General features: G+C 39.9%; 1 protein-coding gene across 1 annotated transcript in view; it reads right to left on the bottom strand.

The window, feature by feature from the left end:
* Nucleotides 1-748: 748 nt before the first annotated feature.
* Nucleotides 749-26,280, bottom strand: part of NECTIN3 (nectin cell adhesion molecule 3) — a 126,610-nt gene continuing 101,078 nt past the window's right edge. Inside the window, exons 8-9 of the mRNA XM_073893098.1 lie at nt 9,482-9,544; nt 749-8,746 (exon numbers count right to left, since the gene is read on the bottom strand). Of these exons, the coding sequence (XP_073749199.1) occupies nt 8,567-8,746; nt 9,482-9,544 (243 nt within the window). The 3' untranslated portion in view covers nt 749-8,566. The remainder of the gene's footprint in view (nt 8,747-9,481; nt 9,545-26,280) is intronic.

Raw genomic sequence — 26,280 nt, 5'->3', positions numbered from 1 at the left:
TCAATTTTATGGTATCTCAATAAAAAAAATTTTAAGTGGTTCCCAGAGTTTGACATTTCACAGACCAGTAAGCATCCATTCCCAAAACAAAATTCAGGGACCTATGATAGATGCCAACTTTTTTGGGGTAATAATATTTTTAAAGCTACTGGGGCACCCGGGTGGCTCACGCGGTTAAACAACTGCCTTCGGCTCAGGTCACTATCCCGGAGTCCCAGGATCCAGCCCCTGCATCATGGGGCTCCTTGCTCAGTGGGGAGTCTGCTTCTCCCTCTGACCCTCCCACCCCCAGGCTCTCTCTCTCACTCTCTCTTTCAAATAAATAAAATCTTAAACAAAGGTTTTAAAAAGTTACTATCTACTACTACTATCATTTCTAAAAGAAAGCATATTTTAACACCCAAGGATTAATAAGGAATGAAGAATTCTTTAAGTAGAATAAATTTAGCTTCACTAAAAAAAAGGTATTAAAGTAATTTTCACAAGCAGTTATAATAATGTGTGACTGATCACGTTTCAAAAACATTTCCAATACTGCCTTAAGTATGAAAGTACTTCTGTTGCTATCTGTTGCTATTTTTAAAATCTTTTTTTTAAAATGGATTCCAGTATAGAAATTTACCATTTCTATAAAAGATGTTCTTCAAATCTTGAATTTTACAGTCATGTAATTAGGTTATCACTTTTTATATGTATTTTAAACATAACTGATTTATTGATAATAAGGTAAATGAAAACCTTTAGGTGATAAAAACTTTATTCAAAACATGTCAAGAACCATACAGTTCAAAAATAAAAGATAATTTCTGGTAACTTAAAAATAAAAAATATAACAACCACATTAACTCTACTATTTATAATATAATCTCAAAATCAAAGCTAATTTTTGTATTTCTATATTTTGCCACATTTGAGCTAAAAATGCTCCTCCTTACCCCACTACATTGTTATGCAACCCTTTTAGTTTTAACACTTAAAATACAACTTGAGCATTTTCTGACAAGCAAGAATATATACTATTGGTTTCTTCCTATACATAGTTCAAATTCCTAGAAACTAATTTTTACTAAAAATATTTTTAAAAGAAAAAAAGGAGAAAACAGGTTAGTAAAACATTTTATTTGAAAACAATGGGTAGATTAGTATTCTGAACTGAGCTGCACAAGAATACATTTCTACTTGAAGACTCTCCAGATTATTCGTTACATGTTTATACAGTATGGGACATTTGCAAGATGCTTTCCACCATTTATTAATCAAGACTCATGACCCCCAGGTGCTGTGAAATAGCAGAATTAATCTCAGTTTATGCAGGGAAACCAAGGCATAGGGTCAGATCTTCTCAGGGTCAGAGTGAAGTCTCACTAGCTTCTGACTTATGTGCAGAGCTGAATGCTTGTTTATGGAATACATTCATTTGTTTAATGATGGGAGTAAACGTAGGTGGGATTTGCTGTGGGAGAATTAGTTTTGGCTCCGTAAGTAAAAAGTTCTGAGCATGGATAAGACAGAGGACAATTTCAGTGTGAAAAGGGTTAATGGGAAGAAAGTTAAAACCAGAGTAAGCCTATTCAGACAGAGATCACTTTCCAGAAATAAAAATAGCAAAACAAGAATAGGAAAAGAATTAGAGCTATAGAGTTTCTCATTTCTAAGCCTAGGGGCTTTTATAAAATCACTTTAAAAGTAGGACCTCTCTTGAAGACAACCTTTACGTATCTTCTTTTTCCCTCCATGAAGCCCTGTGAGGTACAGAGTATGAACTTACAGGGTGAGACTGAGGAGTCCAGAAGTGAAGCTGTTAAGACTGCAGAGAGAGGGAGTAGGCTGGAGCAGATGTTATGTCTTAAAGCACTGGCTTAGAAACAGAAACAGAAGGTAGAGGATAAACAGGAACTTTTCTGGATGGACAAATGGAATAATCCAGGGATCCAGTAGCCACACCAGCTACTTAACTTTTTTTTTTTTTTTTACAAAGGACTTGGAATTTCAAGTACACAACAAAACCTAAGATGACAAATGCTCTTCTGGGTATTGAAATACGCAATAGGTTCTCATAAGACTGCATGAAAAAGCAGAGGCATAACTGAGCCACAGTGTGGGTAAGTGCAAACTACCGCATGTAGGACAAAATACTGCTGTCTGTGGTCAAAATATGAGGGACACTGAGCTATCAACATGACTTGAGAGAGGAATTTAATTTAGCCTGATCAATGTGCTAATTTAAGGAAAAATACTGGTCATTACTGGAAACATTATTAAAAACCAAAAGCAGTGACACCCTGTTACTTGGAAAATCCTGTGTGACCCTGCACTACATAGATCTATTGTGAGTTATTATGGGACATTAGGGATGTTTGAGGTTATTCCTAACCTCTGGAGGAGACTCATAAAACATCCCTTCATGGCTGTCAGACATAGTTGTAGCAGGATGGGTCACAGTTCTAAGCCAGTGTGGCAAATCTGATGTTCTGGATTCCCAGGGAGGTCTTCCCTCTAGGTGTCCTCTAATTGACTGTCACAGTTCAATCCCATGTCATGATGATAAATAAAACCAGTGTAGGCTATGATACCAAGGATCCTGCTGGGAAAAAACTTCAAGAGGGCAACTGTTTGGTAAAGAATACAGAATATAGCTAGTTCTTTTTGGTGCAGGGAGGTATGTAACTCGACACATATCATGTCCTTAGACCCCAAACACTGATTAGAAAATTCTTGGGAATGGACCAATAGAAGGGAGCTATTCCCAAGTGATGACATGAAGAATCCTTTTATTTATCCCTGGCGGTTTCCCTTCTCCCCGGAATGTAGAAGGAACTCCCACATCATGCTCTCAGTTGATACTGTATGATAAAACAGTATGTAGCGGCATCTTAGGTTTTGACATTCTCTTTCATTCTAGTTTACTCGGCACCACAATCAAACTGAAACTTGAGAATAACTAACCTAGTAATGAAAATACAGTAGAAATAAACCTAATGTTTTATGTATTTTGACCATCAAGGTAAATATGACCTTTCTGTTCCCCTCCCAACCTTTTTTGCAGAGATAATGTTAAAGAAAGTATGATAAAATGGGTCTGAGTGAAATGTTTGCAGATGTGACGGTTCTTTTGCGCGTGTGAATGGAAAAAGATTTTAACTGCGATTTTTAAGTGGACCCTTCTCCCCCTCTGTCTGTCTCTCTCACATACCGACCCTGCCCTCTCCCCGCCAAGAAAGGAAAGGTCGTCACTAAGGAGAAATGCCAGAAGGTGTGATATCCTGAGGAATCCTTAACAAATTCTGTTACATTCTATGTAATTTAAATTATTTTGGCAATCTTTAATTAGTCTTAATAAACACTCTGGGAGTGGTTAGTAAACATTTGAAGAATCCTGGTGGGGGAATAACATCCTCCAAAGGTTGTTAGCATTTGAAAAACTCTAGTCTCTTCAGAGGCTTCTACCACAAGAGCTTTATTTGTAGTTTAACACCAGAGACTCTGTTAATAAATGATTATTTTCAATGGACAAATTAGTAGTGTTAAAGGTATGTGGACTGGGACTGGCCAAATACTGCAGGGCACTCCAGCCCTTCCATCAATAGGGTATGAGACTCTAGCAAGCCCACGAGCCCTGGATCCCTAGATGACTAACCTCTTCTGTGTCTAGCAGTTAAACAGAATTGGGTTGCCTGACACTAAATATACTGGAATATTATTGGATTTGCTTCTAATAAACCTTTTGCATAAGATATTGTTGAGTTCCCTAAAGAACAGATCTGGGACATTTTCAAGCTTACAGGACAGGATGCCTGCTTGCTTATCAAGATGAATGATGTAGAAATTGGTCAAAAGCTGATTTCAGTGTAAAGAATCACCTGGTGAGGTTGGGAGTGGGGGTCGCACAAGAGCTACAGCCCTCACCCACCTCTACCTCCTGAAGGCTACCAGAACCACCTAATTCCTGCAAGGGACCAAATCGGCCAAGTCCAGTTCACAATTTTCTTTAATGGAGGAAATATAAATTCCTTAGAGGTATAATAAAATTAATCCAGGCAGCATCTATAGTTGAATAGGCTTGCTGATAGCATTTTTTGGTTTATCAGAAGAACTGAAGTCCCTGGTCCTCCTAGAAGATCAGCAAAGAGTCCAAGGATGAAGAACCTTGTCAGTTAAGCACACAACTGAGCCCCTGGTGGGGGGCCCTGACATTTCTACTTCACACTCTTCCTATTCTTCTTCTAGTTTTCTACCAAAGCTAGCTAGTTTTCCATCTCTCCGCCTCTCCCTGGGAGTTCAGTAAAGGTGGGACACACCAAACAGAGTGATCGGTGTACCAAAGAACTGAGGTGAAGGTGTTAGAGAGAAGTTTGTGCCCAAATTATTTTGAACCAACTGGGATGCAGTGGCTTTAATTATTGGATTGTTTTTGCAGCTATGGTTATCTAACAGATATAAGCCTTTCTGAGCATTTTGAGAAGCTCAAAAACCGAGTAAAAATGAGCCTATGTGCTTCCTTTCATTTTAATGAACATTTCTTATGGGCTTTTTTCTTATGTATTTTCTTAGACCTCCGTTCAAAAACAGTCAGGAAAATGTATTCCCTAACTCCTCTACCCAGAAGCAGATTTTAAAGAAGTAACAGCTGGTTGGTGACTAGCATGGTCTGTGGGTGTGCAGCACAGGAGTGTGAGCCTTTCCATCCCCCGAGGGGCTCCTGGAAAGGGGACAACACAGGGGTCTGGTCCTAGTCCGTGAAGGGATTCATGTAGGGGACTTGCCCGGGAATCCTGTCCATATCACAAACTCAATAACGTAGCTGTATTAGTAGTGATCTGTAATCCAAGGGCACCCACTGGTTATGACAACATGCATTTAGTTTAGGTTCAACATTTAATAATAATAGAGTCATAGGCCTTTTCAGTTTGAAGAGAACTTACAATTTCCCATGTATTATTATCTTGTTTAACTCTCACATTTCTGAGAAGCTGACAGGAAAGGTAAAACCTCCGCTTTATGGATAATGGACAGCTGATGCCCTAGCGAGGTTAGGTGACTTGTTCAGGTTTTCGCCGCCAGAATGGGGGAAGTTGGGAGTAGAATCTGTTCTTTTGGTTCTTGCTGGATGGTCTGTCCTCGATACCCCAGGGAATAAGAGCCTTGAAGGAAGGCTCTATTGTATGTAAAGAATAGTGCCGGAGGGGGGTGGAGGGATGGGTTAGCCCGGTGATGGGTATTAAAGAGGGCACGTTCGGCGTGGAGCACTGGGTGTTATGCACAAACAATGAGTCATGGAACACTACATCAAAAACTAATGATGTAACGTATGGTGACTAACATAACAATAAAAAACGTAAAGGAAAAAAAAAAAAAAGAATAGTACCAGGAGGGCCAGCCCAGTGCAGGCAAAGAGTGTACAATGAAAAGCAAAAGTCAATTTTAGACTACTATGGAAGAGCATTTAGGAAATCATCTCCAAAACATGGACGAAGAAATTGTGCTATCCTGTGAGTAAATGAGGCCCTAAAAGATTTATGAGGAACCAGCTTATTTAGTTTAGAGGGCGTTTATTTCTTTAGTATCTACCATGTGTGTGTTACAAGGAGGTCTATCACAGGTAAGAATTTTATACTACAAGTCCAAAAAGCATGGACTTCTTCAAACTTAGAAAATATAAGAAGGCCAAGGATAGGAGAACCCTCACAGAAGAGGCAACAAATCACTGCCGTTTAAGAATTAATGTCAATTCATATCCCATTATGCCGGGCCAATCCTGGACGGCCCAGAGGCTGTACTTTGGCTTGGTGTGCAAAGGTTGGTGACCCTGGAGCCTTGGCTGCCTACGAAACAGGCCACCATGGCTGCAATTCTGAAATGGACCACCATAGGCTGAGAGGGAGCACACACACTCCAACCCCCCCGGAAACATTAAGCTTCGACCTTAAGCGGATAAGCACTCTGGGGATTTCTTGCTGTTTCCATGTGTTCTAGTAAACCAGTTACGGGGAGAGTATCTAGTATCAGCTGTGGATTATATCACTCGCTGACCTCTATAAGTCTAACTTCCAAATTTAAACAGCCATCATCAAGTCGTCTAAGCTCCAAATTTAGAAATCAACAGGCTAATTTCGGATGGCATTTTTTGTTTGAGGGGGCTGGCTGATCAAACCCTTTTAAAGCTCTTCTCTCACTCAGTATTCAGAGAGAACAGATGGGAGTCACCAGGATAAACAATTATCTAGCTTATCCGACCCATGTAAAGGGCCAATAGCTATAAAATCTACCAGTCTCTTCAAGAACTATTGTAGCTGACAGAGAAGCAAAGAGGATAGTGAACTAGCTGGCTATACGAGAGGTAGGTCTACACTGTGAAATTTCTTTTCCATAACTACATCAAAATGTTAAAAATTTTATAGTGGGTTCTTCTTGGTAGGGAGGGCTCTGAAGACAGGCCAAATCTAGTGCAAATGGAGACCTCTTTATTCCCCCCTCCAAGGTCCAAGATAAGTTTTTGTGATACTAATTCAGCAACCCACTTCCCAGCAGGACCCTAGAAACCATCCCTAGTGTGTAAGGCATCTTTAAAGCTTTCTAAAGGAGCTGACATACCACCATATCTCTTCCTTTGTAACACCCAGTATTTATAAAAACACTTTATTCTGAAGGAGAACTCCAACCACAGCCATCTTTCTGTTGGGAAACAATTGCAAGGATTCCTCCACCTTCAGCTACACTAATTCACTGATGGGATTCCAGGTAATAATCAAATATGTTCTTTCCGTGCCATCTTGCAACAAAGGGCAGTAAACTCTGAGGTAGTGCAGTGATACAGCAAGGAGGGTCCTTGGGATTTACCCTTGAATTCCATATAACCCTAGAGCCTTTTCAGTTGCTAAAGTGCTGAGTTAGAGTTTAAGCATCTTTTCTCCCAGAACTGTCAGTCCCCCAGGCAATAGGGGCAGACCGTGTGACTACTGTGGAACCACCTGGAAAACGTGCCTGAAAGAGCGTGGTGACTAAAACAAGGGAACACACACACGAGCCGGAACCGGAGCCGGCACAACATGAATCACAAGGTGTCTTTGGTATCTCATTAGAAATCTAGGTTCATATTCTCCTGTCCCCGCTGAAACTTAGGGTGGAAACGTGTACTCTTTTATTAGTACTTATGTCATTCTTTCCTAATATACGACAAGTCTGCAGTGTTTTTCATACCTCTCATCTTCCAGAACACACGGTAAAACAATGCCTTCCTTAAGATGTGAGGAGAGTGATCGACATTTGCGCGGGTACCTGGGCCCCCTCCTCTGCTCACCCCGCTATAATTACTACCTTCAATCTCAGTGAGGCTACGCTGGCAAAGGGGACTGAGAAAACTCAAGATAGATATTTGCAGGCACCAAAGTGTTGCACTGGTAAGTCAGTCACTATATTATTTGCTTTTTAGCATCCCTTGACTCTTGTTCTTGACCAGGTAAAAGAGGGAGGGGGGGGATAAAGGACAACATGAAGGTTTAGCATATATGCCATATTGAAGTGGCACTTAAAAAAAAAAAATTCACATTTTCTACCTGGCTTTTAAGAGCAGGAGTTATTTCATGGTGATTTTCCAGCAGGCTTTTCTGAGGTAGATAAAACATGGAGGAGAAGTAGTCTGAAGAAGCAGAGGGTGGCCAAAGCCTGTGTCGTTAGGATTAGTTTGAAAGGAATTTCAGAAGTGAAAGCTGAGCTTGTCATATGCAATACTACAGAAAAGAGGGACAGGGCTCAAGGCTGTCCACCACTTAGCCAAGGCTTTTAGAATTTCATAGGTGGGAAATAGGCTAATCTGGCTAGGAAAGAACAGAACTGTAGGAACAACAGAGTGAGAGCAGAACCTTGGCGAGCACGCAGCTAATCAAGACTAGGCAGAGAATGGCGTAAAACATGTATCCCTCACAAACTTAATGATCAAGAAAGAACACTGATTACAGTTATCACAAGACTTTCAAAGCAACCAAGAGGCTCGAGGGCTTCAACTGCTTTTTGTTCTTGTTGTTATTGTTGTTGTTTTGGATAAAGAGCAAATTTTGCCTCTTTCCTCAGGCCTCCTGTTTACACAGGTACTGTAATTACATTAAGCTTATCAGGGAAAGCCAAATCCCAATGAAATAATTAGTGAGATGGATTCTGAACTCCTTTTTCTGCTCATTTGAGTTACAGCTGAATAGGCTGACCTCCCTAAGCCCCAGCAAGGTTAACATTCCCAGCCGGGGCCTTTCCTTCTGGAGAATCATTGCTGCCATCACAGGCAGATGCTCTACGTTTAAATGAACGAGCCGTTGTAGGCCAAATGTTAGCAGTTAAACACTATCATCACAGAGACACACAAAGCTATTGTCAAGTTCCCAGACACACCTGGTGGCTAAGAAACTCTTAAGGAAGGAAAGAAATTTGCTATTGGCTCCAAGCCATTCATCACGACTTCTGATACAGATAAACTGGGATTATTTTATACGAGAATAAAATCATAACCATTGGCCTCAGTTTCTCTCCCCAGTCTAAGATTAAACATTTGTCAGGACATCCACTGGAAAGAGGGAAATCACACGTAGTGTTCTCGCGGGTTGATGTAGACTCCCTCGGGCTCGTTGCTTTCATGATGTTTGCCAGGACTCCGGTCTTGGTAGCATATCTGACTGTAAAGGGGGTACAGCTGCTGAATCCCATCTTCCCCCACGGGATTCTCATCTTCATAGTCCAATCTCCTGCTATTTAGTCCATTCTAAAAATTCAAATATTGCTTACATTAACAGAGCAGCTGTTTGCATTTTTCTAGCACTTTGGTAAAAACAGGCAAGAACTGAATTCATTATAGTCTGCGTCTCTGATTCATTATCCCACAAGCTACTGAAAGGCAAGGTAAAGTCCAACAACTTACCATTTTCCAGTCCTGCGTTGCTTACAATACCTGAATAAGAGTCCCACCAGCTCCTAAATAGAAAGTTATGACTAACGGGGACTAGAGTCAATTTCAGGCTTCGAAATTTGGAACTGGTATCAGTTAAACTAGGGAAGAACAAGGCTGTGAACTTCCGGAATCCCTCGGCAAGCCTCAAGCTTGGAATGTGTGCATGAAATATACAGAGAATTATGTCCAACAGCCAAAACTAAACCAAAAGAAACCTCAGGATTCAGTGCTGGGGAATTAGGGAAAAGACAGTGAAATGAACTTGTATTTGACCATATGCCCAACGTAACTGAGAATCAGAACCCCCATGATGCTCTGTGGTGTCTCTGGTACTGACCCTTCTACCCGGTTACTGGTTTCATAAAACTCGATTACTTCTAAGATGGGCAAGCAAGCAAGCTCAAGGACTTTACAAGATCATACTACGCATGCTCAGATAGCAGAGAGGTGAAAAAAATAATTTTCATGGAAATCAAGTGATATTTTAATAAGTATGGTAGCCACCAGCTCCACCTGGGCAGACCCCTGCAGCAGGACCACGTTACTTACAGAGTGCTGGAGACCGCCAACTTCTCTTTCTTTGAACTGAGTCTGCAAAGGCAAGTGTTCGGTCTGGAGGAAGGAGAAGGAACAAGACATGAACTTTAAAGCACCAAACACATGGTGAAACACATCAATCAAGGCCATGAAGATGCCTATTTTTAAAAGAGCCTTTCATGTCTTGTCAAATGTATGCCAACTAAGCAATGTTCCATTTGAGGAGGGGATAAATAAATACATTTCTTGACTTTGTCTCTCTCTCTCCTAACTCCAGACTTCTGGAAGGAAGAAAACATACAGAGCATCTGCTGCAGAACCTCTCATGCAAACTTATTTACATCTTACTTGAGGGAGGACTTACCTTTTCTGCAGAAGAATCTGATACTTTGAATCAGCTAAAAGTGATTTGGGGATGGTAATGAAAAGTTATTTTTGTCCTTATCTGTATCTATGGTCACCCTTTTCTTCCTGATAGCTACTCCCTGCCTCCCACCCCCTCACAGATCATAAAGGGGATTCCTCATTTTCAAACCTCACTCTAGGAAGAATCCTTCTCAGCTTCCCCTTGGCTTATAAATGCATTCTTACCCTTCAGCCCCCTAGTCAAATATTAGCTCTTCTAAGAAGCCTTGCACAAAGCATATATTATTGCAATTATTTGTTTATATTTGCTTGTCTCCTTCACTAGGATTGAGGGTGCTAGTTGGAGTATTTTACAAACATTACCTCCTTCATAATCTCTCTAAAAATTCCATAAAACTGATGTTTTTATTCTATGGATGACTAAAACTGAACCTTAGAGGGGTTCAGTAAGGTGTCTCCGGTCACACAGCTGGGGAGTAGTGGATTGTGATTCACACATGGCTTTGTGTGACTCCTAATCCTATATTCCTGTATCTCCTGCCTCTAGCTCGGTGTCTGGAAAATAGATGTTTAATAACTATAACAAAAGAAGGTCTGAAAGCCCCAGCATGTAGGCCTATCTATCAACATGTTCTTCTTTTCACTGCCTTTCCTCATGCTGTCCTTTGGGCCTGGAAGGTCTGCCCCTTAGTCTCTGACACTTGAAATACTACCCCATCCATCTTGGCCTGGCTGAAGTCATTTTTTTTTTTTCCTCCTACAAGGCCCATTGAAGTTCATTTCTTTACTCCTAGTAAGTTTTCTCACTGTTCTTGCTTATATCTTTATCATAGCACACACCATTGATCTGACAACATCTGTACCTTTCAACCCTAGTGAAGAGTGAGAGCTTTCCTGGCCCCCCTCCTCCAGCTCCACACCCTAGCCTATGGTTCTGCAACAGTAGGCAGTCAACAGTTAACTAATGAATTTACTGAACTCTACTAATTCTTGATATCCCATATTAAGGTTATCCAAATTATAAATTATGTCTGACAAATTTGTTCCTCTTGTCACATCCTGCATGATTCTAGGGTGCTTCCCACATGACCACATGAGATGGACAGTACACACTGGTAAAAGTTCAAGGCAGGGCCAGCTTCATGGAGTGGAACCACTCACACTTGTGTTCAGAAGGTCCCACTTTGGGGCTTAATGCTCAGTGATTGTTGCCATCTTAGATTCTGCGTTTTGTAAGTGGTCTAATGAAACAGTGGAGCATGCCTCAGTGACCTGTAGCCTCCACTCAAGGATGTCCTCTCCTGCTGCTTGTGTTTGATTTGGTTCTTGGCCCCCACCCCTTAGCCTGGTGTCCCAGATTCCCCTCGCTTTCCCCTCCCTGTGCCTGTCCAGTGACCGTGCTGTCTCTGCCCTGGCAGGGGCCCGAGTGCTGATACAGGGAAGGCTGGGGTCAGGGCTGCATGTCCCCCGCATCATGGTATTTCTGGCAGGTGACTAGAGGACACGTTTCAGTGAGGACAAGTCTTTCACCCTGATCTAAGAACCTGACATCACCGTCTTGACATTGTTAGTTTTCAACAAGAGGCCCTGCATTTTCATTTTATGCTGAGCCTCACAAATTATATGGCTGGTCCTGGTCCAAGGAAAATAGATTTAGGGAAAAAAAATACCTAAAATTAAACTGGCATTTTGTTTGCTGTTTTAGATGATCCTGGTTGCTGTTCTCCCCTTCTATCAATACAGGTAATTGAGAAATTATTCTGCATCAGTGCTGTTATCGAATTCAGCAAAAGGCAGACAGAAGCTTCTGTGTAGGAAGGGCAAGTGCCTTTCTTCCCACTAGTGGCAGAGTGCAGAAAGCAAGGGTGCAGTCAACACTGAAAAGAGACCATGTTCTAGAAATACAGTGATTACAGCCTCAAGAGTTCAAGAAAACTTTCGGTTGGAATATGTGCTGTTCTATGTTTATGCTATAAAATTCCAAATGGCAAATTTAATATGACTAGAAAATAAATTACCATCCAGATTTTCCTGAACACTCAGGATAATACTTGTATTTGGTCACTGTCGGTGAAACACAGCAACAACCAAAAGCCTTTGGAAGTCAGTGTTCATTGTGGGCAGGATGAACCATTCAGCATCCTGAGTAACAATATAGCCAGTAATAAATTAATAGTGTTCGAGCATTACAGAGGCAAGAAAATCTGTCTATTTCATTTCAATTAAGAGATTTCAAAGAGCTGTGGCTTTATGAGTAATAATAGCATTGCTACATTTGTCGCATAGAAGATATATAATTAGCCAGAAATGGTACATGCAAAAATAAAGGACAAGAAGAGAGAGTTTCTAGAACTGAGCAGGACACTATGAATGATCCTCACTTGCACTGAGTGGATTACAAGCATACGTGTAAGGCCCCTTTCTCTACCCAATATTGTAAACTATCACTAACACACCACTATCCCTCATGGGCGCCCATGAATTTTGTTAATATAATATTGAACCAAATTCTATGAAAAGAAGTACCACACATCCTAGAGATGGCCCTGCATTAGGGATCAGGGGTTACGGAAAAGCATGCCACCCTTGCCTCTGCATTGTGCAGCCATCCAATTTCTGACAAGATACATAAGGAATTTAATTTAATCTGATGGTGGGTGGTATACGTGTTCTATTTCTGCACTCCCTAAACTACCTGAAATGTTGAATATCTGACTTTAAAAACAGGTTAATCACCAGTATGTTGAAGAGTGTCTTGCATAATACCTTACTTATGTTTGGTGCTTAATATATATGTACTAAATTAACTTACAATATTTTAACTAATGGATACAGAGCATATATTATTCTATTATTCTTACATTTTTTTCCCTAGAAAGCCTTGAGCTACTCTAAATCTTAGTACATATTTTGATTTCCTTACTGGCATGTACTATCTTGTAACAACTTCTATTGAGCTACAACCCATAAGCACTTTCCTCATTTCTTAAGTCATTAGACTTTCTTGCTCTAATGCTTCTTCCTTATAATAAGAAGTGATACATTTTTTACTTCTGCTTCCAGTCATGATGGAGAACTAATACCAGACTAGCCTCTCCTGTCGTGAAAGATACACCAGAAAACTGGACAAAATACATAAACAACAGCTTTCAGACAGCAGATAACTGTGCTGCATAGGACTGGGATCTCAAGAGACAGAAAAACATAAGGTGATCCTATAACAGCCCTGGCAACTATCTGATTTTTCTGCTGATCTGGGAAGAGAAAACCCAAGAAAAGCACAGAACCTTGCTGAGCTGAGGGGACAGAGTTCAGCACTCAGGCAAGCTGAGGTGGCTGTAATCTGTGGGACAGGGTATTGAAAAGAAAGAAAATCCTCACTGGACATGTGAGACATTCAGTCGAGACCCCAAGGTCATGCTTTAAGAGTAAGGTTAAAATAGCTCTAAGACACAGAGTATTCTAGAATAACCCTAACAAAGCTTAAAAACAAGCTTCCAGAAGAACAAGTTGATCTTAAATTAACCGAGGGACAAAAAAAATCTTGATCCTCATTAAGGAATGACAGCAAAATTCAAATAATTGACAGGATAACATTCACAATGTCCAGCATCCAATGTACTGAACATGAAAAAAAAAAAAAAAAGCAGGGAAAAAATAAGTCAGTAGAAACGAACCCACAAGTGACAAATAGGGAATTAATAGACAAGAACTTTATAACACTTATTATAAATATGGGTAAGGAGATAAAAATTATGAACCTAATAGGAGAATCAAAACCTATGAAAGAACTGAAAAGAATTTCTAGGACTGAAACAAAACAATATCTGAATTGAAAAAGTCACTGCAGGGCCTTAATAGACACCACAAAAGAAAAGCCCAAAGCACTTGAAGACAGAAACTATCCATACAAAGAACAGATGGGAAAAAAGCTAAAAAAAAAAAAATTAAATATAGCTTTAGTGATCTGTGGAGTAATATAAAGAGATCTACCACTTGTAGATAACTGGAATCACAGAAGGAAGGCAAGTCAGGAAAAAATATTTGAAGAATTGCTGAAATTTTCCAAATTAGATGAAAAATACATCAATAGCTCTAAGAAGCTCAATGAAATCCACTAAGGGTAAACATAAAGGAAACTACTTCAATACATGTCAAACTTGAATTGCTGAAAACAATAATAAAGAAAATCTAAGATGTGGCCAGAGGAAAAAGTAAGACATAGTATGTACAGAGAAATAAAGATAAGAATTACACTGGCCATTCACCAGAAAAAAAAATGAACTCAAGCCCAACCATGACAATAAATATATTTAATAAGAATAGACTAAACAGGGCGCCTGGGTGGCTCAGTCGATTAAGTGTCTGCATTCAGCTCAGGTCATGATCCTGGGGTCCTGGGATCAAGTCCTGTGTCTGGCTCCCCACTCAGTGGGGAGCTTGCTTCTCCCTCTCCCTCTGCCTGCCGCTCCTCCTGCTCATGCACTCTCTCTCTCTTTCTCTGTGTGTCAAATAAATAAACAAAATCTTAAAAAAAAAAATAAAGTCAGGGAATTTCAGACTGGGTAAAGAAGCAAGTCAACTAGATGTTAGCTATGTGAAAAGCATTTTAAATATAAAGATATATAGGTAGGTTAAAAGTAAGGGAATGGAGAAACATGTACCAGGAAAGCATGATTCATTTAGAAGAAATTTAAACCAGAGTGGCTGTAGTATCAAAGTGACTACAGGACAAGGAAATTACCAGAGATAAGAATCTTTCAGGGGTGCCTGGGTAGCTCAGTCAGTAAAGTATCTGCCTTTGGCTCAGGTCATGATCTTGGGGTCCTGGGATCGAGACCCATGCCATGCTCCCCGCTCAGCAGGGAGCCTGCTTCTCCCTCTCCTTCTGCCCCTCTTCCCCCTACTCGTATTCTCAAATGCTCTCCTCTGTCTCTTTCTCTCAAATAATAAAAAATCTTAAAAAAAAAAAAGAATCTTTCATAATGATCACAGGATCAACAGGACAACATAGCATAACAATCTTAAATGTGCATACACCCAGTAAAAACACATGAGTAACTAACTGACAGAACTGAAAGGAGAAACAGCAACATTCACAAATACAACTGGAAATACCACTCTTCTCTCAATAACTGATAAAAATGTAAACTGAAAATCATTTATGTGTAAAGAATACTTGAATGACATGACCAGCCAACATGACCTAATTGACATTTATAGACTACTACACTCAACAACAGAATATATATTTGTTTAGTGCACATGGAACATTCAGTAAGATGGACCATATGCTGGGCAATAAAAGAGGTCTGAAAATATTTAAAAGGCTTGAAATCCTATAGATATATTTTTAAATCATAACAGAATTTAGTGAGTAGTCAATAACAAAGACATACTTGGAAAACTCAAAAGTCTTTAGAAATTAAAGAACATACTTTTAAATAACTCAATGGCCAAAGGAGAAATAATCAAGGAAACTAGAAAGTATTTTGAATTGAATAAAAATGAAATTACAACATACCAAACTTCTGAGATTTTGAAAAAAGGACTCCTTAAAGAAAAGTTTATAGCTTTAAATGCTCGTATTAGAAAAGAAGAAAGTCCCAAACTAATGCTCGAGTTTAAACTTTTCAAGAAGCTGAAACAAGGGGCGCCTGGGTGGCTCAGTCACTAAGCATCTGCCTTAGGCTCAGGTCATGATCCCAGGGTCCTGGGATCAAGCCCTGCATCAGGCTCCCTGCTCGGCGGGAAGCCTGCTTCTCCCTCTCCCACTCCCCCTGCTTGTGTTCCCTCTCTCGCTGTGTCTCTGTCAAATAAATAAAAAATCTTAAAAAAAAAAAAAGCTGAAACAAGAAGGGCAAATTACATCCAATGGAAGTTGAAAGAAATAAGGAAGAGTGAAAAATCAATAAATAAACAACGGGCAAACATTCTACAAAACCCGAAAAGCTGGTTCTTAAAATTTCAATAAAATTGCAAAACCTCTAGTAAGAAAAAAGAGAAAACACAAACCAATATCAAAATGAAAAAGGTGACACTATAACTGATCTCATATAAATTAAAAGAATAAGATAGATGTGCTATGAACCATTTGATGACAATCTCAAAAACCTAGATGAAATGGACAAATGTCTTGAAAGACACAATTAAAATCCTTTCCACAGAGAAACTCCAGGCCCAGATGGAATCACTAGTAAATTCTATCAAACAATTAAAGGCATCTTAAATTCTTTCTGCAACTGGGGGGGGGGGAGTGAGAACACGTTGTAACTCCTTTTATGAAATTAGCATCACCCTAATACCAAAACCAAAATATTACAAAAAAAAGATAACTAAAGATTTTTATTTATAAATCCCCAAACCTAAAATAAAAACGGCCCTCAACAGTGGAATGAATAAACAAATCATGGTATGTTCATAAAATGGGATACTACACAGCCATGAAAGGAAATTTATTCATGCAACAACATGGATCTCAAGAACATTATGCTGAGCAAAAGAAATTAGACACAAAAGAGCATGCTGTGATTCTCTTTATGTGAAGTTCTTTTTTAAAAGTATAACATACTGGGATAGAAATCATATTAATGGTTGCCTGAGGCAGGAGGTGTTTGGGGGATTGGTGGTAGAGGGTATGTATGACAAATTTTTCAGGTCACAGAAATGTTCTTAATTGGGGTAGTGTTCACACGAATGTATACATTTGGCAAAGCTTATCCAACAGTACACTTAAAATGGAGCACAGTATTATGTAAGTTAAATCTCAATAAAGTTGAATATTGAAAAAAAACCTATACCTTCCATTTTATCCTAGTTATTCTATTTTGAGGGAACATGTGTGGGGAGGCAAAGTAGAATGAGAAGTCACTGATGCAGTCTGGAATCTGTGATACAATAACCTAGTAAATTCTCAATAAATACTTCATCACAGATTGTCCTTGATGCAGGAGTTTCGTGGTAGTATCCAACTGCTTACTTTGTTCTAGTGACTGAGTCCCATTCTATTAGAGATGATTTTGCCACACTAAAGGAGGAACACATGAAGAAATAGCTACCATACATAATTCACAAAATATGGATTCTAAGGCATCAAGGATATTACATTCCTATCTATTAACTACCTCTCTGAAAGAACTTAATTACTAAAACCCATAAACCAAAAGTCAATTTTCCCTTTTACTTCATTTTTAATAACTGTGAGTGTTGACATGTTGCGTGAGCAAAACTATAGTGTGTTCTAATCAAGCGAAATTTACATTAATTAGGCACTTGTTTAATAAGATACATAATTGTTACTGTTCTCCATGATAATTAACCATAAGGCTAACTATTCACATGAATGTCTCTTATTATTACAGTAGACCCTTGGCATTCACAGATTTAACACTGCTGGTTTTAACCATTCATGAGTGAATTTAAAAAGGTTATGACAGGTTGTAAGGTTGTAATTTGTAATTTTGTTGAGACACAAATTTGAATCAAGACTGGGGAGGCTTCTGTGATGGGATAATCATTTAGCTAGTTAATGAGCTTAGCAACTGCTCCAATATCCACTTTTCAATGTGTCTTTGTTATTCTCAACTCTTATGAGTTTTATAAAAGATAGGGGCATTTAAGAATGTAGGGTTTCTCAAAAGCTTGTGAAGTATCCTCTATGAATGTCAATGAGGAGTGCTGTATTATTAACATTTTCCTTTGAAATTTAGAAATGGTTCCTTATTTTTTTAGTTAATTCTTATTTCTGCAGCATCTATAATCAATCATGACCAATGCAGATTGCTACTATACATTATACAGGTTAAATATATGAAGTCTGTCTGGATCTTATTCCCTAAGACATACTTACAACTCCTCCTTCCCAGTGTCTGGGAAGTAAGGTTCATTTCTATGTTCTGTCTGTACATCCTGCCCTATAATTCCTTTCCTGTTAACCCCCTAAGAAACAGGGAGGTTTTCTCCAAACCTCATACAGCGCTCTCACACAGCAGATGCTCAATAAACATTGGCTGATGTATGATCCGTGCCATGCACAGGATCTCCTTGGAATCTTACTGTTAGTAGGTGGTCCCCACAGAGGTCTTAGATGCTAGCCCATGTTGGGAAACCTGGGCCAGATGGACTGGAAACCCCAGGATCTGACTTCCTAACTTCAAGGAACAGGGCAGATTTATATCTGAATTGGTTCATGAGAAGGGAGTGAGCACCATGAAAATAGGTGCTAGATCCTTAGTACTCAGCAATCTGGTAAAGAAGACTGAAGGAGAAGGTCTAGAAAGAAGTTGGCTCAATAATGCCAACATGGTGAAAACAGACATTGTTCCATTCAGTGTAGGCAAAAGAACAACTGTAACTTGTAAGGATTGACCAAAGACTCTTCCCCTGCTCCTGCTGCTTAAGATAGGTATTGTACAAAATGCTTTAGATGTGCTCATGTTCTTATTCTATCTCCCTGAAGTAATTCTATCACTGTTCCCATAAGAGAGATGAGGAAGCTAGGCTTGGAGAGAAGCAGCAATGTTTCCATGTTTGTAGAGCTAAGATTCAAATCCATGTTTACGTAATTCCAAAATCTGTGTCTTACACTGTCACACAGAGTTGCCTAAGATGGTACATCTGGTCTCTTCCTAATGTGACTGCAGAAGGGGGACTGAAAAGCAGGACGACACTGAGCATCTGGAAAGGGAGAGGACAAAAACCAGAGGAAAGAGTCATGATTCTCAGTACTCGCCGGCTTTGCCACCTGCTCTGGGTTATCTGCATCTGAACTGGTCAAATAAAAGCTACAGCCTGTGTTACTTCACTTCCTGCTTGGGCTCCAGCCTGGATTAAAGGAAAACAAAGACAAGGCTTTCCTTGAGACTCTGAGAGTTTTTAATCGGCTCCAGCCCAGTGCTGAACACAGAATGGTCATCCACTATGGGATAATACTCTTTAAAATTAATTCAGAGGGCATCTTCCCTCCAGTTTTATTGTTTATATTCTTCAGTAATATAGTTAGTACCTTAAAATGCAATGTCCACTCCTCTAATACTTCGTATCAAAGACTTCAGTGAGGCAGGTACAGGAAGAAATGACTACAGAATGTCCTTACGGCAAACTCTTCAAATGTGTGCTTAAATCATGAGGTTTATTTATACGATAGAAGAATATTAGATAATTTATCTCACAAGGTAGCACTGAATTTTTCTCAAGTCACCAGAGAATTAGAACAGCCAAGGTTGTTGTTGAAAATGTTGTATGATCCAAAAGGGAGACAGTGTTCCTCCTTATCACTGGTAAATAAATTTCATTACTTCTACTGAGTATACATTCTAGATTTTAATTTTTCAAAGTGAAATTTGATATGACACATTTTAATGAAAATTCTTTTTTTTTATAAAGATTTTATTTATTTATTTGACAGAGAGAGGCACAGCGAGAGAGGGAACACAAGCAGGGGGAGTGGGAGAGGGAGAAGCAGGCTTCCCGCGGAGTGGGGAGCCCGATGCGGAACTCGATCCCAGGACCCTGGGACCATGACCTGAGCCGAAGGCAGACGCTTAACGACTGAGCCACCCAGGCGCCCCTTTTAATGAAAATTCTTATCTTGGTTTTGGTCTCACTTAATCCTTACATTAAAATACCAAGGGCGCCTGGGTGGCTCAGTTGGTTGAGCGACTGCCTTCGGTTCAAGTCATGATCCTGGAGTCCCGGGATCGAGTCCCACATCGGGCTCCCTGCTCAGCGGAGAGTCTGCTTCTCCCTCTGACCCTCCCCCCTCTCGTGCTCTCTATCTCATTCTCTCTCTCAAATAAATAAATAAAATCTTAAAAAAAAAAATACCAAGACAGTGATACTTCACCTAAATTATAATGTGTATGCACAGCCAAGCATCTAATTAAAGCAGACAGACGATAAAGGTGATGGAAAATTATTTGTGAGCCAACTAGACACCCACATATAATGCTAAGATGTCCCTGATCATAAATCCTACCCATTTCCAGGACACAAATCAAATGATTATGCATTCACATGTACTATTTTCCCTAACTAAATATTTTAACATCAGAATGCTATGCTGTCCTTGCCACAATGGGCATCTTTGATCTTCAACCCCTTGCCCTAATGCTGTGCCATTATTATCCACTCACACCACTTCATCTCCAAATTTGCCCACAAGGTAATCCTTCAATTTAGGACTGTTAGTGTAATTTCATCCACATACCAAACACCCTCAAAGAAGATATTGTTTTTTTACATCAGGCACAATACTGTACCCCAAGCCACTCTGCAGAAATATTATCCATCATACTGTCATATATACCTTGTGAAAAGATGCATTTTCAGAGAAAACATGACAAAAATGGTCCCATTTCTGGTTTAGTTGTCGTAATGCTCAAAATTCTACATGCTAAAATAAGAACCAAACTCTAATTCCTCTCTAGAAACTATTAATATGGGCCTCCCCAATCTCCTATTTAATCCAGCATCTAAATTCCTTAACTCGTAGCACTGAAAAAAAGATATTTTGCAAGACTTTCTTTGTGGTTAATAATTATGCTATTCTTAGCAAAAAAGATAAAAAAAACTAGAAAGAGCCTCCTAAAATCTTCAATACTGAACATATTTTAGATTGTGAGACAAAAGGAAACATACTAAATGTAGAACATCACTATCGTCTTATTCTTTCCTATTGAAAGATGAGATAATATAGGAATCATTTCCCTTACCGATCATCTCCTTTTTCCATTGTAGAGTTTCCATCTACTTCCAAAAGTAGAAAATAAACTACGGAAAGGTCTTATCTATTTGCTTAATGGTTACTTATCCTATAACCCATCGAAGGGATCCCTTGAACATATTTAGTTACTAATCACATGTATTTTCCTTTGGGTCTTAAATTTAATTGAATGGTATTTTGCACAATTTTCCTGGAAGGAAAATAGAAACTATAGATAGCATGCCCTCTTTCTTCCTCTGAGGGAAGATAATCTAATGGCAACAAAGAAGGTGAGACAGAAAGAGAAATCATCTGCTATGGAAAACTAATATTAACCTTCAGGAACAGCAATTTTGTGAATATAAAACCCAGAGTAGGCAGTTTTGTTTGAATTAGAGAAGTAACTGTAACCCCAGCTTGGCACTTCCCTGCACACGGGTACTAAAGTCTTCAGCCAACTGTGCGAAGGCACCTGAGGAAGAATCCCACTCATGAATTAAGCATAACCAGAACACATCAGTGACTGGCATGAAGGTTCACAGCACCAGTGGTCTGAGAAGGCCAAGGGAAGCAAGTTAGCTACAAAAGGAGGGAAATCCTTCCAGGGGAGATATGTGGCTTAGCTAATAAAACAAGTCAAGGATTTTTTTTTATGTTTTCAATTCACTCCACACTGTCAGTACCGGATGTTTACATAGTGATATGGTCTTATTAGATGCTACTCTTCGCTGAGGCAAGAAACACTGCTTACTAGAGGTTAACACCAGTTAAAAAAACATTTTGTGTTCATGCACACATAATTAAATGGCCAAACAGAGCTTGGGTGTTTTCTATTAGCCCACAGAACAGGCTAACAGCTGCAAATAACAGCTCATCTACTTGATATGGGATTCATAAATGCCACTGCAAGATCCTGTCCTTCACTTGAGAGTGAAAGAAAGGGATGTCACTCTGTTACGACATGAACATTTCCATTCTTTAAAATTCAGAACTGAACGGAGACTTTGGGAGAAACAGGAGAGGGAGTGAAACAAATTTTTAAAATATGAACTCAAAGAATATAGAAATTAACTATCAACAGTATTTATGGTCACAAAAGTTATCTACCTCCTGCCCAAGCTGGGATGGCCCCAGGCTGTGGGTGACCCTGGCTGGAACTGCCTCCTTGAGAGACATCAGAGGGTGTCCCAGGCAGCAAGAGCTCTTTCCCCAGTCCCATGCAGTTAGTTCAGACACGGTATTTACAAGGCGTGCCATCGTGTTTGGGATGTCTGCCCAGTGATGGGATGGGAATTTGGGGTCTGCTGTCAATGACAACTGAGCTTTACAAAGGTGAAGTTAAGTCTTCTCCTAAACGGCCTGGAAATAGTCTGTCCTCTGAAATAACCTCATCATTAGCAATGCTCTACTAATAGGGATGCAAAAGAACTTATGGACCACTGCCCTCCAAGAATTTACAGTCTTGTTTCATGTGGCTTGCCTTCCAGTTTAAATAACAAAGCAAGGTAGTTTGAATGCAAGCACCTTAAAAGTGGGAAACCTATCTTATGCTCTTACTTTTTCTTTTCTACCACGGTACTCAGTGCACGTGGGTGTGGAACCATATAACCACCTGCTGATCTGATCTGATTTTAACCTCTAATAGCTATGGGTCCACAATTTCTTATCTGAAACTTTCAGGCACAGGTACATTTTGGAATTCTGAATTTTTCAGATTTTTAGAAAAATGATAGTTACTTATTCCACATATTTGTAAAACATCTCCAGCAGGGTCTGGTACAGAACCCCATAATCAAGCTTTTCAGGGGAAAAGATGAATATTCACATTAAGTGAAGAAAGAAATGACTATATTTAACTGCATGAGAGTCAGCAATTCAGGTCAAATTTTGGTGTACAATGAGTTAGGAAAAATTTTAGATGTTTAGAGACTTTTGGAAATGTAGATAACAGTATACACCTGCAATACAGGAATTCAGAGGCTAGAAGTCAAGATAAGCTATGGAGAGGTGGAGATTAAACAGTGTTAGGGAGGAACCAGCCTTTACTGGTGGGATGGGGGGACTCGTGTGACCACTCTGAAGGCCCTGGGTTAGGTATGGCGGGTCCAGTCACAGGGCACCAGACTGGGAGTCCTAAGCCTCCGAGCCACACAGATCCTAGGTTATGAAGCAACATAGTGAAAGCAGGATGTGAGAAATACTAACTAGCCAATGATACTGCTCATAACGATGATGGTGAGTGTGGCTACGTTATTTAGATTCTTCTTCCTGAGCACAGAAGAGCTTCTGGAGCTCTAGGTCTTTCTAGAGCACAGGAGGATCCAGCATTTGGATACCAAGAGTAGAGAGCAGAGAAGGGGGAAAGAGAAGGCAGAAAATGCCAACAGATCTACAGACCTAAGTCAAGTCTGCGGATCCTAGAAATTTGTATAAAGACAGAAAACAGGAGAAAAAGAAAATAAGGATAGGCCATGTACTTCATTAAGGCTTATAGGACAAAAGCTGTATTTGTCTGTGAAAAGGATAACAGTGTGGGTAACAGCAGAGATTACCACCACAGATTGAGTGGAATTGTGAGAATGATCGCATTTCATCCAAGAAAACAGAACATACATTTTTTAAAAGCACAGTGAAAGGAGAAAAATACCCACTCAATGGTAGGAGCAAGTATATTAGAGGGGCTGGCTAAGGGGCGCAATGACAGCACTTGAAGAGAAGACAAAGACTGTAAAATCCCCAGGGAGTGAGCAGCTCCTGTTACATTGAACCAATTGTGAGGCTGGGGAGGAGGAGTAGAAGGGATGGGGCGGCTATGCACTGAAGCGGTAGGTAAGACTTTCTAGGCCCCAACAAAAGACTGAGGTGAATCAGAGTTGAATCGAAGGATTCTGACTGAACGGATCACACATGATTGGCGGTGAAAGATCTAGAAGGGTGAAAGCCCCTTGAGGCCTGAAAATGACAAGATGCAACAAAATGGGAGCGGTTAAATGTTCTAACATGGAGGAAAACACTGCTGCTTACGTGAAGATGAGCAGCTGCTGCAAGCTCAGAAACAGACCTCCCTTGTTCATACAGATGAAGCATGTTGTATTAGGGAAGAGTGGCATGCACTTCGAAGAGAAGTCGTGTTCTCCTAACAGTCCCAGAATGGGTAACATATCAAAGAGAGTAAGCACATCTGTGTATTAAAGGAAAAGACAATGTTTGCTTTTGATTGTAGGCCTCTCCACTTTTTTAAAATTGCATTTCTATGTAAGTTGCTTGGAGGAGAGGAGGGAAAGAACATACTCAATGCAAGTAGCTTCAAAAGCTGCAAAAATCTTTTATCATTTTTCCTCCAAAGAAGCTCACAGTCTTTGCTAGAATCTCATTTTAGTTCAAAAGGATTTGGTGAAACTCAGCAATATAGGTAGGACAGACAAAGGTTCTTAGAAAGACTTGTGCAAGACCTCACTGTAAGTCTGGGTGCTCTACTGTGTTCACGGAACAAATGAGGCCTCTAGCCCATGTGCATGGTACAAGGCAGATCAGAGGAAAAATATCCTCCTGATGATAGTTTGTGTGGAGAATTCTCTAACAGGTATCATGGCACCGTTAAGGACGAAAGATTCACTTAGTATGTTCAACAATTGAACCTAAGGACCCACTTTATTTTTCTCATTCTAAAATCAAGTTTGAATACCATATCATCTTATATTTAGTATGGTTTGGGGAAATATAAATTTTTAAAAAATACGTATGTGAAGCAGTTAGATAGTTCAAATTTCTTTTCTGCGAAATAGAATCCAGACTAACTTTAGATCCTTTAAATGTATAAAATTAGATAGAAAGGTTCATGTTTTTATTTCCATCCTTCCTCATTCAGACTTAAACATGTCTGTGATAGTTCATGTTCATTTATGAATGAATATATATTTTAGCTTAGCATTGTTTCAGTTTCTGCACCAAGCTAAAGGGCCCAGAAGGATCTGTGATGTGTGTACACGCTGAGTGTATGTGTGTCTGGGTGCAGAATGACAGTGAGAGGGAAGGAGGGAAGGATGGGAGGGAGGGAGGGAGGGAGGGAGGGAAGCACGGAAAGCAGCTGCCACACACACACAGGCAAAGAGAAAAGCATCAAGAGCAGAGGGCTTAAAATCTACATATAGGACTCATGGAGAAAAGTCATAATGTATGGCAAGTATCCAAAAAGAAAAAGGGGTGTAACATTACAAAGCCCTCAATTTATTTTAGAATATCATTTTATAGTTCACTCTGCACTCAGTTCAAAACAAGAAGAGGCTCAGAATATTTAGATGAATAATGCCAGCAAGATGCCTAAATGTTTCCCTATTTTGTGAAATGTTGACAAAAAACATCTACTCAAGTACTTGGCTACAAATCTGTGCAACAGACCTTTAACAGAGTAAGATGGGTGACAAAGTGAGGTGTTCTAGGAAAATACGTGCACTTCAGTGTAGCTAAAGTGTTTTTCTAACTTAACAGATGACATATATATATATATATATATATATATACACACACACACATTTCAACTGCTTTTAATTTAAGATGGTTTCTTCCTTATGAGGTTCCACTCATATGTGCAGTGGGGTCTTATGATATCTCCTTATAAATAGCTTTCAAATGGCAATAGGCACTGGAGTATAGAGCTCTGTTCTATACAGATGCAAAGTCACCTGATGTGTAGGGAAAGGATGATGTATTAAATTGCAGCAGCTGAGCATCTTCTGGGTACGATCCCAGAGGCTGTGAGACAACCTAGCTGCTAAAGTCTGATTGTCCTTAATAATTGGTGAATCACAAACAGCAGACTTGCTTGGCCCTTTCCATCTGAGGAATTCTAAAATGTTAGTGCAAGGAGGGCCTCAGGAATTATCCAGAAACAAATGCCCTCCTTTCACATACAAGGGAACAGAGTTCCAGAGAAGTAAAGGTATTTCTGCAAGGATTCACTCATGGCCGAGCTGGAACAAAAATCTAGATCCATACTTCTTGATGCCCACGCTGGTGATCTTTCCATTATTTACCTGCAATCCAGTGTGAACTCTCAAGCTAGACGGCCTGGGTTCTAATTCTGGCTCTCAGAGCTGGGTGATGCTGGTGAAGTTAGTTAATGTTGTGAGCTTCAGTCTGTTCATGTGAAAGACGAGGATAATCCTAGCATGTGCCTCACCAGGTTGTTACAAGGACTACATGAGTTAATACATATAAAGCACTTAGGGCAATGCCTCTCATTTAACAAATGCTAAATAAATGTAAGCTCTAATTAGTGTTAACATATGTTCTCTCAAAACAGCTCTAGGAGAGCTCAGGAGTCCATTTAACATATTTCAGTAACAGTGGGACAAAAAACCTGAGAATAACCACACACAAACAGAAGGAAGAACAGCTTCATTTTGCCTGCATCATCCCATCCCCTAGGCTGGCTCTGCTCACTGAGTGCCTGGAAGGAATGTCCCAGCTACAAAGAATTCTCCTTGCAGGGAAAGGAGGGTGGGATGAACAACCAGCTCCCCCAGGGTTTTGGAGTACCACAGGAAGGATCTGTCTGAGTTTCAGCCCACCCAGAGACAGGCAAAACTGAGAGGCAGAGCCGGCTAGGAACAAGGAAGAGAAGGGGTTAATATCGGCCACACAGTGGAAGCAACCATGGTTCTCAGTGACCAGCACTGAAGAGGACCCCAACGGCTTTTGTGGCTGAAAAAAACAATGGCCTATTTCTTTTTTGGGTGTTGAG

The sequence above is a fragment of the Callorhinus ursinus genome, unplaced genomic scaffold, assembly GCF_003265705.2.
Source record: "Callorhinus ursinus isolate GAN/ISIS: 27379988/994484 unplaced genomic scaffold, GSC_fseal_2.0 scaffold1, whole genome shotgun sequence".
In the NCBI taxonomy this organism is placed as follows: domain Eukaryota; kingdom Metazoa; phylum Chordata; class Mammalia; order Carnivora; family Otariidae; genus Callorhinus; species Callorhinus ursinus.
This window is presented reverse-complemented; position numbering and strand designations above follow the sequence as displayed.